Here is a 16858-nt window from a genome sequence, read left to right as displayed (position 1 = left end):
TAAATGGATATTGCTTGTATTTATTTGGTACGGTTTCCATAAAACCACCATCTCTCTACAACAAGCAACTGTGAGACAGTTTCAAATAAATGTCCCACATATGTGAACAAGTTTAACTACACTTTTTGTAACATGTCTTGCGTTTATTGTTGTGTATGTAGATAGATATTGATTTCCAAGTGATCAAAGGAGAAAAAGCTTTTGCATCGAAGAGAGGCAGACAATACTAAGGATATACATTCAACGACAACCAGACTAATGCTTAGACCACTGGGGCAAAAATCAATTGCAACAACGGTCTTTCTATGCTGATTACAAACGTGCATGTGAAACACACAAAAAAAATTCAAGAATTTTAAAATGCTCAAAATGACCTGAAACATGCATAAAGTTGATTTTTAAAACTTTAAAAACTTGTGTGCGCATACTTTTGTGTGCTACAGGTCATTTTTACTCCAACCCTTTTGAGGATAACCAACAATCCCAATACCTTTATATTTTTAATAACTCCTCCATAATTATTTTGTTGTATTTTCTAATATATTATAGCGCCCTCTATAGTTTTAACAAAAACGGAAGTAAACAAAATATATTCTGTGTGGTACAGCCACAGTTTAATTAATTAATCGGTATTAATATTATCAAAAAGTTATCTTTGTATGCCAAATACTGCAAGGTAAGTGTGTGTTTGTAAGCAATATTAATAGACATCATACTATGCCTAGTTTAGTAGGCTATACATTCAGTAGACCCTATCTAGTAGGCTAGGCCTAGTCCAGTTTTAAGTTTTGATGATGCTTGGCGGGTGTGTCGAAAGCGAAGACCTCGAAAGCGAAGATCGAAGACCGAAAAGACCTCGAAAGCGAAGACCCTGCGAAATGGTAGTGTGCACAAAATCCGACCAAAATCATACACAATCGTGATAACACCTTCAATTTACAGATTCTAAAAAAAGATTTCGATTTTAATTGTTATGTTATCAACAATCATGACTTTATCTATGAACAAGCTCACGCGTTTTCGCCAATGGAGTTAATGTGATATGGTTTTACGAACAAACACATCGCGCTATTTGCAAGGCGACGGACGCACAATAAGGACACCGCACAGAGAATTGAATTGAATGCAATGCTTACAATTTAAACCCATCCATAGCCAATTGTTTATAAGTATAGAAATAAACTACATAAAAGTAAATTGTAATAAGTAAAGGATGGCGGTAGGCTTTTTTAGGCTTATTTTAGAGCCTATATAAATGTGTTTTTTCTATAATATTTGCCTATTGTTTATTATCTAAATTTGTGAATAAATACAATAAGATATTCATTTTCCTGTATTGTATTTAAACTTTTACATTTTCCCCATTGTATACTATTGCTGTTTTACTTAATCGCCAGTTTAAAAAATGTTTTCTAATGTATTCATAAATAGACAAATAATGTATCAGTATCAGAATATTCAGTGTGGTTGGTGAACGACGCGCAACATAAGAAAATACTCATCTATCTATTTTGCATCCCCTCACGATCAAGAGCATCATTGTGATGAACGTAAAGCAAAAACGGTGTTTAACACGTCGGTCCCCACTTGTGATGGCACGCAAGGTTATTTCATTACGGCGCACTTTGCGTCGATACGTTGCGTCGATCTGAAAACCAATTTCAGCTCTTAAAATATTTCCCGGGCCGATCATCAGTTCGTCCCAATAGCTTACCGTGAACTAACGGAACTTTATTTTATAAATCAAAAATAATACTGTATTCAAATTATGATTTGACAAAAGGCTAATAGGCCTATGTAAAACGAACAATAGGCATCACATTCTGAAAATTGTGCTCGATTGTTAACCAGTTATATTAATAGTATATAATTCTGTTAGATTTGTTTGTGTAATGTCAATTCTATATTTAAATGGTCATTACACAACCGGTGACCTGTTTCTTCAATTTTGTTAAATTTATACAGTATTTTCTTTTGTTAATGGAGACTCATGGCAGGGATATGCAAACATTTAGAAGCGGGACGTCGACAATCTGTTGAAAATCGGGAGACTGTTTCGTCTCATCCACAAGCCATCTGAGATAGAAGGTTGGGGGTTAGTAAAGCCCGATAACAATTCACCATCATCTATCTCTTTTTGTATTCACCACGGGCAATGCTTGAAAACAAAAGTCAGTTTCTTTTTATTTTACTTTGATGATGACGACAATTGTGGTTGGCGGAACTGGAACTTCATTAAACATGTCTTTTCTTTTTTTTAACACCCGTTTTAATATCGTCACTAATCACATTTCAACCGTAACAAAATCGGCAACTTGTAATTTTGGAGCGAATATTTTTTATTTCAATCTTTTTTTTGAATGGCTTTATTTGTCTTTGTGAACGTTGACATTAAATGTTATTACTAATTATGGAAGCCGTGAAACAGATGATATGTCGCAGGAAAAGATCGATTTATAACCAAAATTTGCAGAACGCTGATTCCTATCATTCGTTCTTTTTAGCAGTTAAACCATCACCCACACCACCACCCTCCCCTCACTGGCATGAGTAGCGTTGTAAAGCCAGTAGAGGACAGGCCTACAGTACAAAGGATCACATGCCCTAAACTCAGAACAACTTTGGTGGTTAGGAACCAACTTAAGTATGAATTGGCTCTAAGAAACAATTGAAAACCATTAGACCTACTAATTAAGTTGAGTTACTGTAGATAATTATTTATTGACGATTAAAGCGAATTTACGATTTTCCGCGAATAGAGGTGTTTACTTTATTTACTGACAGTTCTTTCTGAACGTTTATATTAATTAATAATGTAATTACTGTACAAACAAATATAAACGTTGTATTTAATAGTGATGTATCGTTACATGTACTGTACTATTTCAATCGACTATACGGTGACAGTTTCAACAAAGTATTAAATAGCAATGTGTTACTGTGTTTAGTCATGGAGGTATAAATACCTCCATGGTTTAGTGGTATATTATTATTTGTAAAACAGGAAAACAATTAATATTTCGTTACTAAATGGATAAAGAATATATTTAAAAATTGTTCGTCTTTGCACCCATCCTCTTCCCCATCCCTCAACCCTCATATTGCTGCTTGCATACAAAACACAAATTTAGTTTGTTTCAAAACAATTGGTCTTATTTTTGACAAGTTTCTCTTTCGGAAGTAATTCCCAGGGTGCTAATTTTAGTTGAGTACATAAATCACTGTGTCTATTTATTCGTTCCTGTAAACGACATGTATTATGTATTCGAGAACCATCTGTGAGCACGACCATCTAGTTTCTAAAATTGTTGTTGATTTTTAGTTTCAAGGTTTGTATTTTTCATGGTTTTCACAAGCGCCTTGAGCACTTCTGCGCTTTATAAATCTTATTATCTTGTCATATTATCTCTTATGTTGGGCCTGATGTCCTGATGGGCCTGATGTCCTGATGGGCCTGATGTCCTGATGGGCCTGATGTCCTGATGGGCCTGATGTCCTGATGGGCCTGATGTCCTGATGGGCCTGATGTCCTGATGGGCCTGATGTCCTGATGGGCCATGGGCTTTAATAAAAACACGCTGGCGGTGGAAGTTTCTAACTGGAAAAACCTCGGGCAGTCAAAGTGTTAAATGAGCACATTGTTTCTTCCTATTGTGGTTTATCGTGGTTTTTCCATAATTTTGGGGAAAAATTATACGTTTGCTTAGTTTGTATGTATTTCTTACAAAATATGTGGTAATTCCCCCCCAGATGTGAAAATCCCCAAAAATTCTCTTTTTATAATTTACAGTGTAAGTTTTCATATCTATGTAATAATATAATAATATTGAAAAAAGTAGGAAGTTGTATTCTTGTAAAAATAAAAATCCCACCGTATAATACCCTTTTTTAATAAATCTGGAGAGCAATATTGCTAAACAAAATGTTTAAATGAAATTTTTCCCTGTAGTATTACCTTAGATTCACGATTTTGATGTTTACCTGTTAGTCTGTAATTTTTGTTGGATGATTTGATTGCATCGACGAAGCTGCCTTTGAGTGGATTTTGACACACGATTAGTGTAGGATAAATGACGTATCCTGCGTGTGTGCTGACTCACCTTCGAATCAACCGCCAGTGCGCTAATGACGTCACTCGTTGTAATACCACTCCTCAAGCCTAACTCCTGAGAGGCCGTGATCTAGCATCATACGGAAAATTCGATCTTTACAACAACAGAAAATGGCCAACAACTTACTACTGTACCTGTTTGTCATCGGTGTAACATTATCAATTCAGATTTATATCGATCTAAGCTCATCGGAAATACACTTACATCGAGATGTTAACTACAATACTTTTATTACAAAATGTATACCAAACAAGTCGTTTAAACACGGTCAAAGTAAGTTATACAGCATATTTGTATCGCAATTATTTACACCTGTCAATAACCGAACACCAAAGCAAAAAATAAAAACAACTAGAACGCAAGCCGACAGCTTTATTCTGTTTTTTGGTCTTATGCTAGCTGGCGATGTCCATGTATAGTTTGTTCAAAAGGAATAATCAAAACCATTCGAGCTACATACATACATGTATATCGTGTGATAATTGTGATCGTTGGTCGCATACAAATTGTATAAACTTCCCATTAAAGAGGTATACTGATCTATGTAATTCAGGGGAACAATTTGCATGAATGCCAAGAATGTGTATTTTGAAACCTGCTGTTTAGTAACGCTGATGTTAACGATATTTCAAATGACCACCACGATATCGATACATCAACTCTTACAAACGATTCGTTTGATGACCCCGATACATTGTTATCTGAAACCTTCAGATGCAAGGGTCTTCATTGTTTACACCTGAACATCAGAAGCCTTCTTCCGAAAATCAATTAAATTCGGTCTATTGCTAAAAAGACTGATGCATCCGTAATAGCAATTAAAAAAGTCTGTAAATAACAGTGAATGAAATAAGTATTGAAAGAAAAGATAGATGTACGGACACTGTTGGAGGAAGCCTCTATACGAAATGGTCTTACCTACAACGTGAGAGATGATCTCCAAAACGATGATATTGAAACTTTATGGATAAATATACTATTACCTAAAACCAAACCTATTGCAATCAGAACCTGTTACCAACCTGAAAAGCAGTGACAGTTTTTTACCTCACTTGAGACAATCTGTGGAGATAGTTTACAAGGTCAAGAAGTTATTATTTTAGGTGACTTTAATGCCGATCCTCTTAATATCCCTTACGGTGTCAGTGATCATTTTATAACTTACTGCTGGTTTTCTTATTTATTCTGTAATATTTGTTTAGGACCACAATAGAAATAAGTTTGCCGTCTCGGTACTTTATTGTGTTTTTTTTATTATGATTTTATGTCAGAATAAAGAAAAAAATAAAACAAAATTACAACTTGTAACAAGTTGTAACAATTTATGCAGATGTGAAAATGTGGTATAAAGCCTGTTTTACACTAGATGAATTTGTTCTCAAGCGTTTTCATGTTTCCATCTTCAAAATCTCTTTCTGCAACGAATAACCAAAATTAGTATTTTAAATATTACTTTTGCGAAGCAAAGAATTAAAAACCACTCAAATACAGTAAATTTTACCAGTCCATCATCACTGATGAATGAATGGATGAATGAAAAAAAAAATCCTAGATATTGATTTTTGTGTGTGTTTAAAATTTGCTTTTTTATCCAGGGAAATAGACCAGTTTCTAGGCCATCCCAAATACAATTAGTAATGTGACATTTCAATATAATATTAGTTTGTTAATTTAGAGATGGAGTCATCACAAACAGGCAAACAGTGGCAGAACTTATTGCCACCACACCTAGCTGAGTACTCTCCTGCTACAAATCTTGCTCAAAATGAAGTCATCCGAAAACTGATTGCTGAGGGGCAGACTATTTACCATTTTGGTTTTGGTCAGTCTCCTTTTCCTGTGATGAAATCAGCTCAGAAAGCACTTGCAGAGCATACTGGAGTGAATGCATATTTACCTGTTGCAGGTATTCTAAGGATTATTTTACATAATTTAGTATAAAAATGTTTTAAGAAAGCGAAGAAGTAAAAAATGTTGGCTACACTAGAAGAACCCAGGCTAGGCCTACAGTACCTCCCACCATGAAGGAATAATAATGTCAGTCTTCTAATGGTACGTAAAATGGTTTTGCCAAATAAAAAGAGTATAAAATCAAACATATCTGTGTACATGTTATAGAGACGTTATATTATTGGCACATCACATTTTGTTGTCACATTTGATAGTGTAGACAGAGCTTAATGAATTTGGAGGCCTATCATGTTTTGCCCATCTCACCAACATGAAACATTTTGTACTCTGCTATTTTGATGGCTATGGTTGTAGTTAATAAATACGAGAAATAACATAAAACAATCTGATAAATAGTAGGCAAGTACAGTATTAAGTTTTTGTTGTTATTTTATTATTGTGTATTATACCATGTTGACATTATAAATTTAACTAAGGACTGTGATTTTTACAGTTTTTTTTATGAACTGTTGAACACTTTATAAACTTATATGCAGTGAACCAGACCAAATAAAAAACTTAGAGATTAAGCTAAATTAATTATATGAATTGAACTATATAGTAGAGCAGTTAATGACATGAGCTGTGCATTTTATTACCAAAGCATGAAACTTGGCACAAAGTTTCTTTAATGTATATAGATTCAAAATATCGGGGGGTGCCAAGTGTCCAACGTCCGGTATGGCGGCCATCTTGATTTCAAAATGGCCACCATAAAAACAAAAAATGTTCATATCTTGGCAACTACACACATTAGAGACTTAATTATGGTCTCAAATTGTTCACAAACTATATATTTCTATTTGCTCTAATGAAAATTTTCGTCCAAAAATGACCGGAAATGACGTTTCTTTCAGTTTGACCTTTGACCTCGTATTTGTATATCTCTGTAACTACTGGTCTTTTTCAATCGATTTTGGTGTCATTTTGTTCAGAATAAAAACATTTATATTTGTAGTAATGAAACATTTTCACATAAAATGACCGGAAATACAATTTATGACCTTTGACATTTATTTATTGATTTTTAATTAGGTGAATATACTGTATGTGGTTTTTGTTGGTCTTTGAACTTTGACCTGATAGGCGTAATTATATTAAATGATTAATGGACTTAAATTGTATATAGTACATAGAATTGGTAAACATTGTGCTTGGTGGTACCATTAGTTCAATGATGTTGGCACCTTCTGATTCGCTAAAAGTTTTAATAGTTTGACAGAGGAAATAACATACATGTTATGGAATACCGTAAAATCTCGAAAAGGTGATAGTATGAGCTTCTTTTCGAGATAGACTGTATTTGAATGTCAAATGAAAACTATGATGATCGTGTTTATATCAATATATTATTAATGACCTTACAAAGAACCCTTTATATTTCAACAATCAAGCCTCAGTTATTCTACAATGTATTGTTTTCCAAGTGGTATTTTGATTGTATCTTCTTTTTGTATGCTTCCTCGGTTAATATGGTCCTACCCCTCCTTCTTTGTCTGTAGATGGTCTTATACCCCATTCTTTGTATGTGGATGGTCTTATACCCCATTCTTTGTCTGTGGATGGTCTTATACCCCCTTCTTTGTCTGTGGATGGTCTTACACCCCCTTCTGTGCGTGTTGATGGTATTACACCCCTTTCTTTATGTGTGGATGGTCTTACACCCCTTTCTTTGTCTGTGAATGGTCCTACACTTCCTTCTTTGTCTGTGGATGGTCATACACCCCCTTCTTTGTCTGTGGATGGTCTTATACCCCCTTCTTTGTCTGTAAGTGGTCCTATACCCTTTCTTTGTCAGTGGATGGTCTTACACCCCCTTCTTTGTCCGTGGACGGTCCTACACCCCCTTCTTTGTCTGTGGATGGTCTTACACCCCTTTCTTTGTCTGTGGACGGTATTATACCCCCTTCTGTGCCTGTTGATGGTATTACACCCTTTGCTTTGTCTGTTGATGGTATCACACCCCTTTCTTTGTCTGTTGATGGTATTACACCCTTTTCTTTGTCTGTGGATGGTATTACACCCCTTTTTTTGTGTGTGGATGGTCTTACACCTTTTTCTTTGTGTGTGGATGGTCTTACACCCCTTCTTTGTCTGTGGATGGTCTTACACCCCTTCTTTCTCTGTCGATGGTCTTATACCCCTTCTTTGTCTGTGAATGGTCTTATACCCCATTCTTTGTCTGTGGATGGTCCTACATCCCCTTCTTTGTCTGTTGAGGGTCCTATGCCCCCTTCTTGGTCTGTGGATGGTCTTACACCCCCTTCTTTGTCTGTGGATGGTCTTATACCCCCTTCTTTGTCTGTAAGTGGTCCTATACCCCCTTCTTTATCAGTGGATGGTCTTACACCCCCTTCTTTGTCTGTGGAGGGTCCTACGCCCCCTTCTTGGTCTGTGGATGGTCTTATACCCCCTTCTTTGTGTGTGGATGGTCTTACACCCCCTTCTTTGTCTGTGGATGGTCTTACACCCCTTCTTTGTCTGTGGATGGTCTTATACCCCCTTCTTTGTCTGTAAGTGGTCCTATACCCCTTCTTTGTCATTGGATGGTCTTACACCCCCTTCTTTGTCTGTGGGGGGTCCTACGCCCCCTTCTTTGTCTGTAGATGGCCTTACACCCATTTCTTTGTCTGTGGATGGTCTTATACCCCTTCTTTGTGTGTGGATGGTCTTACACCCCCTTCTTTGTCTGTGGATGGTCTTACACCCCCTTCTTTGTCTGTGGATGGTCTTACACCCCCTTCTTTGTCTGTGGATGGTCTTACACCCCCTTCTTTGTCTGTGGTTGGTCTTATACCCCCTTCTTTGTCTGTAAGTGGTCCTATACCCCCTTCTTTGTCAGTGGATGGTCTTACATCCCCTTCTTTGTCTGTGGAGGGTCCTACGCCCCCTTATTTGTCTGTGGATGGTCTTACACCCCCTTCTTTGTCTGTGGATGGTCTTACACCCCCTTCTTTGTCTGTGGATGGTCCTACACCCCCTTCTTTGTCTGTAGATGGCCTTCCCCTTTCTTTGTCTGTGGATGGTCTTATACCCCCTTCTTTGTGTGTGGATGGTCTTACACCCCCTTCTTTGTCTGTGGATGGTCTTACACCCCCTTCTTTGTCCGTGGATGGTCTTACACCCCCTTCTTTGTCGGTGGATGGTCTTACACCCCCTTCTTTGTCTGTGGTTGGTCTTATACCCCCTTCTTTGTCTGTGGATGGTCTTACACCCCCTTCTTTGTCCGTGGATGGTCTTACACCCCCTTCTTTGTCTGTGGATGGTCTTACACCCCCTTCTTTGTCTGTGGATGGTCTTACACCCCCTTCTTTGTCTGTGGATGGTCTTACACCCCCTTCTTTGTCTGTGGTTGGTCTTATACCCCCTTCTTTGTCTGTAAGTGGTCCCATACCCCTTTCTTTGTCAGTGGATGGTCTTACATCCCCTTCTTTGTCTGTGGAGGGTCCTACGCCCCCTTATTTGTCTGTGGATGGTCTTACACCCCCTTCTTTGTCTGTGGATGGTCTTACACCCACTTCTTTGTCTGTGGATGGTCCTACACCCCCTTCTTTGTCTGTAGATGGCCTTCCCCTTTCTTTGTCTGTGGATGGTCTTATACCCCCTTCTTTGTGTGTGGATGGTCTTACACCCCCTTCTTTGTCTGTGGATGGTCTTATACCCCCTTCTTTGTCTGTGGATGGTCTTATACCCCCTTCTTTGTCTGTGGGTGGTCTTATACCCCCTTCTTTGTCTGTGGATGGTCTGGACCCACTACTTTGATTGATTAAATCAGACATTGTTTCTTGTATGATTAGGAGACCAAGACCTTCAAAGTGAAAGTCCACAGGTGGATGCCTAAAAAGGTCTTGTACAGAACAGTATATTGTAGGTCCATGTCACTAATTTGAGGATTACTTGAATAATTATATTGAGATGTCTTTTACGAATTTATTTGGTTCGGATTTTGCTAAAAAATCAATGACTAGAGAAAATCGAGGAAAAGGATTCATATGGTTTACAGCAAAGGCTCATTACCATAAAAATTTAGTACATTTAGTACACGAAAATGACCAAGAATTATCTGAGTTTCTGACTAATGAAAGTAGGTCTACTGTAGTAAGTACTTTGAAAGACGGTGTTCTCTTAACTCATGAAAATGAGAACTTTCCGAACTTGTCTCATATGCAACATCAAAGAGGCCAACGAAAGAATGCTACTTTACACCAAAATATTTCCAAATGGCATCTAACAATTCAACTTTTATTTCAGACAATTGTCCATATGGTATAATACATTACAAAAAAAAAGAAAAGATGAAGGAGAGAGGACCAAAACTTTTATATAACGATTGATACATCACAGTTTAGCAAACAAGTCGGCATAGATGAGCTCAGTGATTGCTGTTTCTCAGTGATCTGTCATTTCCAGTCATTTTATGTGAAAATGTTTCATTACTACAAATATAAATGTCTCTATTCTGAACAAAATGACACCAAAATCGATTGAAAATGATCAGTAGTTACTGAGATATACAGATAAGAGGTCAAAGGTCAAACTGGAAGAAACGTCATTTCCGGTCATTTTTTGACTAAACTTTTCATTAGAGCAAATAGAAATATGTGGTTTTTAAACATTTTAACACCAGAATCAAGTCTCTACTGTTTATAGTTGCCAAGATATGAACACTTTTTGTTTTTATGGTGGCCATTTTGAAATCAAGATGGCCGCCATACCGGACGTTGGACACTTGGCACCCCCCGATATTTTGAATCTATATACATCAAAGAAACTTTGTGGCAAGTTTCATGCTTTGGTAATAAAGTGCACAACTTGGCTATTTTTATGGCCTTAACTGCTCTACTAATATAAATAAGCTGCATTCAAGCATAAGGTACATTGTTATCGGCTAAATAATCTGATATTCATTGGTATAAACGTTATAATGTCATCGATAAGTATAAGTACATCATTGTTTGAAGGTTTGCATGGCGAAATCAAATGTTGATATAAGTTTGCAGTACACCACGTATGTTAGTTCTGAAAAGAACTGTTGAGTTTCTCGACGTTTCGATCAATATGCTTTGATCGTCCTCAGGAGTCCTCCTCAGGAGTCCTCCTCAGAAGTCCTCCTCAGGACGATCACCTGAGGACGATCAAAGCATATTGATCGAAACGTCGAGAAACTCAACAGTTCTTTTCAGAACTAACATACGTGGTGTACCGCAAACTTATATCAACAAATCAAGTACATCATTTTCCTTTACTTGAAATTCTTATGCTATAAATAAATGTTGATAAAAAGTTGAGTTTCTCAACAACAGTTCTTTTGAACAAATATGCAACCAATCAGAATACAATCACTCGCTCGAGTATATTTGCTTATTACTGTATTACTGCCACATGTCGCTTTGAATTTTGCCAATCGCTCACTTCCTGAGCGTTTATTTAATTTTTGTGTTGTTACTTTCTATCTACTACTTATAAAGTTATCTTGACATTTCCTAGGTATAGCAGAGCTGTGTGCAAGCATCTGTGAATTCCATGCCAAGGAGGACAAACTAAGTCATTTTAATGCTGATGACGTCATTGTGGGACCTGGATCTAAAGAGCTTATTTTCTTGCTAATGTTGATTTTTAATGGAGGTAGAATAGGACATTAAGAATGTACATTTTCTGTGTTCAGACAATTAATTTATCTAATGAAACACTATCGTGGTCTGGTAGTAGAGAGAATTCGGCCAACTTTCTTGTAGGTTCCTATTTTTAACAATAGTGATAATATTATCTGATGTAAATAAACCTAATATATAATATATTTTGTTTGTTTTACATAACAAAGTTTATATACAACTCATTGGTTATCCTATAAATGAATTACACACAAAGACACTTAAAATCCACAACCATTACTACTCCTGAGCGCAACTCAGAGGTTATATGTCAACAGTTTTAGCTGCAAATGAGCCCCCACCCAGTTTGTATATAGTGTTATTATTATTTTATATAATAATTATATTATATTTACAGATGTGATACTGCTATCACCAACTTGGACAACCTATAAACCTCAAATGTTATTGGCTCAGAAATCAACACATGTTATTTCTACAAGCTTTGACAGCAACTGGAAATTAACTCCAGAGGCATTTCTACAGGTAGGTTAAATAATAGTCATAAAAAGATATACACGTGACATCACATGTCATATACTTAACCTGGAATTACCACCTAAGCAAACACAGCAATGTCACATGTTTTTGCACTTCAGTTTTTAGGGCATGAAGTTATCTAGTTGACTGAGTAATAAAAGGAGACTAGTAAAAATAACCCCCAAACAAGTCAAATTAATATTCAAGATTTAAAAAATTGTATTGGTCAACTTTAAAATGGCATAATTAAGACAATAAAACAACAAAGAAAAATACATCAAATTGCAAATGGAAATGTTAAAATACTATTTGTATGTTAAAAATTCCAAAAACGCCATAGGCTCTGTAAAATACTGTTAAAACGATTACAATAAATAAAAATTACAACAAAGAATAAAGAGTTATCGTCAAACGTTAGAATTGTACATATTAATGCTATTTACAACAAAGGACTTGGTAGTTGTACATAGGTTGGCTTTTGGGGGTTGTATTATGCCAGATCTATTAAAATTGTAACAGTAGGATATTTCATAATATTTTCAACTTTCCTTAAAGATGTATTGTCCCCCTAAAAATGAAAAATAAAGATAAAAAAAATCTAATTTTGAATAGACCGTTTTGTAGTTAACATAAAGTTATTCACTTCCACCGAAAAAAAATCCGAAAAAAATATTGATTTCGCTTATAAAAAAATCAAAATAAGTTTACCATTTTTTCGAACTCATCGGCTCAGAAATTAGGCCGGTAGAGCTAACTCATACATATGCATGATATGTTAATGAGCATCCACACAGCAGAGATCTGATCTAACAATGGACAATGCACGTTGTATGTACACAACAACACCACCAGAGATCGACGCGACTCGACTGTGGGTTTCCCTGGCCTGATCGTATAAATATGTAAAGCTGAGCTGTTAATTTGTCGGTAAGTAGGCCTAGACGGTTATTTTAAATATAATAATATATGTAACGCAATAATAACAGGAAGGTAAAGTAATTAACTTAGCCTGGGATTTTTTCAGTTCAGGGCTAGGCCTAGGCTAGAATAATTAATACATGCTGCTGCATATTATTAGGCTAGTGACAATCGGGTCCCTGCAGAAGATGCCCAGCTAGGCCCTATACATTGTACTCTTCATAGACTGGCCTAGGCTATATGCCATCAATCTTAGCTACATTCCGAAAATACAGCCAGCTTGCTGTACCATATATATTTACAGTTGAAGCTTGTTTAACTAATTTTTATGATAAAAATAAAACAAACATTTTTCAGGGAAAATGGTTGCAATACAAGCCTGAAATTGAGAACCTTCCAGCAGCACTGTACAAGTAGACAGAGGGGAAAAGCCAGCTTAGCCATTTTACAACACAAACAAATGTTCTCTGTACTGTAGTAAGTCAAATATTTATTTTCTCTTTTTATAAGTTATAACATTATAAGTAATGTGTTTTAATTACCATAGAAAGGTAGTATACTTATTTGACTATGTCAAAGTAAGCAATTTCACTAGCCCAATTTTGCACTAAATATGCATGATCTATTTTTTCCAGATTTTCATACTTTGCTTTTACTTTTTTTAAAGACGTTGAGCTGATGAAGACTGGAACAGAGGTCACCCAAAGACAACAATGATAGAATCGGTATTGGAATATGATTGCATATTGCAGGAAAAATATTTCTGACTCTCCTGCTGCATTCGGCCAATATGTTCTTGTCCAGCTTGTAAAATATTGTATAATTTTTTTTGTATTATATGTACAGTATATTATTTTGTAAACATAACATTCAATAAATAAAAAAAAACTACTACAACAGTACACAGGGTAAATTCTTCAAATTTACTTACACTTCATAATTTTACTGTAAATATTACAGTGCAAAAGGAGTTAATAAAATATATATATACAGTATATCTTATTGAATTCCTGTATTGTTTTTTGTGTCAATTTGTCTACTAATTATCAATGTGTTGATTGTGGCAGTAATTACGACAGCTATAGTCTTCTAAGATCGCTCACATCCATTACAAAGTGTCATTTTAATAGTAAGAAACGTTTCAATAAATTGTGAATGTTGCCACTGTACGATACATTTTGTTTCTCACTACTTGCTCTTATTGTTCAATCAATCAACCTAAAAAATAAAGAAATTTGTGTCAAAATATCTGCATAAAATGTTTATTTGCGGAATGTTAATTTGAACCTATTGCATTTGATACAGAAAATATTTTTAAAATATTGCATCAGTAAAACATCCAAAACAATATTTAGATTTTCTTTTTTTTTTTATTTTCACTGCCGAATAGATAGTTGAAATCAACCAATAAACCAATTCATCATGATAGAAACAAAAATACATCCCTTCTGGTGGTGGTCTACTGTAGCCCTAGCTAGCAGTGTACTGCCTAGGCCTACTACACTCTACTTCTAGAGACAGAAGTAGGCAGCAGTTAGGCTACTCGAGACTGTCGTGTCAGTGCTAGTAGTAGACTAGTAGTAGTACAGTAACAGCAAATTCGGGCCTAGGCCTAGCTAGGCCTCTCCTGTTAGCGAAACAAAAACTCACCTAAATGAATAAGATTCAACATCAAAGTTACCAACTGTAATTCTAACATAGCATTCTGCTAGCTATAGTTTCCGTGTTTTCTTCAAGCAAGATTCGTCTCGCATCACCACTCGACTCTCTCGCACGCATGCATTGCTATCGTTGTTGGCGCAGCTGTTGATTTGGAAAGCATCATCATCCACACGATGTATCCATACAATATGAATATTTATGAGCTAACTCAGGTCAAGGGTTAAATTAAACCGGAACACATTTGTCTTCCAGACAAATAGCTTCCGGTTGGTTAATTTTTGCATTAAATTGCGATTTTCCCGTGTAAAAAATTATTTTTTTCAATCCAAATTGAGGTCAAAGTGAATAACTTTTATGTGCAATTAAAATGGCCTATTCAACAAAAATATTGAAAAAAATTTTTTTTTCAGGGGGACAATACATCTTTAAGATACACTTCTCGTAAATCAGTGAACTGTTAGACCTGCTTTAGTGATAGACGTTGTGCAATTTTAAGTGCTAACCATCCTATCGTTCACAGACAGGAGGAGCAGTGCTGGCTGATTCAATGTTTGCATACCATATAAAAAAGTCAGCTTGATTCAATGTTTGAGTACCCAATAAAAAGGCCTGATCGATTTAATGTTTGAATACCCAATATATAGGCATGGTCCGATTTAATGTTTGAATACCCAATATATAGGCATGGTCCGATTTAATGTTTGAATACCCAATATATAGGCATGGTCCGATTTAATGTTTGAATACCCAATATATTGGCATGGTCCGATTTAATGTTTGAATGCCCAATATATAGGCATGGTCCGATTTAATGTTTGAATACCCAATATATAGGCATGGTCCGATTTAATGTTTGAATACCCAATATATTGGAATGGTCCGATTTAATGTTTGAATACCCAATATATAGACATGGTCCGATTTAATGTTTGAATACCCAATATATAGGCCTGATCGATTTAATGTTTGAATACCCAATATATAGGCATGGTCCGATTTAATGTTTGAATGCCCAATATATAGGCATGGTCCAATTTAATGTTTGAATGCCCAATATATAGGCCTGATCGATTTAATGTTTGAATACCCAATATATAGGCATGGTCCGATTTAATGTTTGAATACCCAATATATAGGCATGGTCCGATTTAATGTTTGAATACCCAATATATAGGCATGGTCCGATTTAATGTTTGAATACCCAATATATAGGCATGGTCCGATTTAATGTTTGAATGCCCAATATATAGGCCTGATCGATTTAATGTTTGAATACCCAATATATAGGCATGGTCCGATTTAATGTTTGAATGCCCAATATATAGGCATGGTCCGATTTAATGTTTGAATACCCAATATATTTTAATTTTTATTTTATTTTTTTTAATTTTTTTATTTATTCAAATTCTCACAAAAATGTACAAACAGAGCAAGAAAAAGACAAAAGATATAAAAAGAACAGAGTACATTCAGTGAAGGATGGGACCAACAGGTGGTAAACACCTCTAGGACGGTCGAATCCCAAATTGCACAATGAGTAAAAAAGTTAAAAACATTACAATAAATATTTTAATATAATAGTAATTTATAAATTTGTATAATTTAAGATAAAACTAAGTTGGTCGACATTTAAAGCAGCGACAACAGGACACCCATGTGCACATATTGCCAGTTTCATACGTATTGGTAAATAAGTCGTTGAAATATTTCTTAGCCCCTAGCTTAAACCTGTAAGACGTAGGTGCTTTTCTAGTATCTTGGTCTAACTGATTCCACATGGGAACAATGCGTTGGAAATACATCAATTTATGTGATTCAGTATGACCATTTCTAACAGTAAGATTGAAGTCATCAACAGATGATCTTGTTGCACGACCATTATTGTCTCCGGAAAATGTAACGAAATCTTTGATATTAAGATCATTCATGTTAAGCATTGATGGAAGAAGTTAACATCCATATATTCTCTTCTATATGAAAGGGGCAGTAAATTGAGCAATGTTAAACGTTCTTTGTAATCTTGATCGGGGTAATTCAAAATGTATTTGGTAGCTTTACGCTGTACAATTTCCAAACATTGCATGT

The 16858-nt window shown here is 35.6% G+C and overlaps 1 protein-coding gene and 2 long non-coding RNA genes across 4 annotated transcripts in view; 2 read left to right on the top strand and 1 right to left on the bottom strand.

The window, feature by feature from the left end:
- Positions 1-362: 362 nt before the first annotated feature.
- Positions 363-16858, top strand: part of LOC140040679 (aspartate aminotransferase-like) — a 31085-nt gene continuing 14589 nt past the window's right edge. Inside the window, exons 1-4 of one of the 2 annotated variants that reach the window (XM_072086783.1) lie at positions 363-676; positions 5788-6018; positions 11550-11687; positions 12072-12199. In XM_072086783.1, coding sequence (XP_071942884.1) covers positions 5790-6018; positions 11550-11687; positions 12072-12199 — 495 coding nt within the window. In that variant the 5' untranslated portion in view covers positions 363-676; positions 5788-5789. Of the gene's footprint in view, positions 677-3127; positions 3330-5787; positions 6019-11549; positions 11688-12071; positions 12200-16858 lie in introns of those variants that run through there. The other variant, XM_072086784.1, reaches the window with a different exon arrangement.
- On the top strand, positions 13022-13990 carry LOC140040680 (uncharacterized). The gene is made up of 3 exons (XR_011842752.1): positions 13022-13120; positions 13469-13588; positions 13779-13990. It is a non-coding gene; the product is annotated as an uncharacterized lncRNA (long non-coding RNA).
- Positions 13585-14931, bottom strand: LOC140040681 (uncharacterized). The gene is made up of 2 exons (XR_011842753.1): positions 14762-14931; positions 13585-14329 (listed from the first exon to the last, which is right to left on the bottom strand). It is a non-coding gene; the product is annotated as an uncharacterized lncRNA (long non-coding RNA).

The sequence above is a fragment of the Antedon mediterranea genome, chromosome 2 (genome assembly GCF_964355755.1).
Source record: "Antedon mediterranea chromosome 2, ecAntMedi1.1, whole genome shotgun sequence".
NCBI classification, from domain to species: domain Eukaryota; kingdom Metazoa; phylum Echinodermata; class Crinoidea; order Comatulida; family Antedonidae; genus Antedon; species Antedon mediterranea.
Note: the sequence above shows the minus strand (reverse complement) of the source record. Positions and strands in the feature narration are given on the sequence as shown.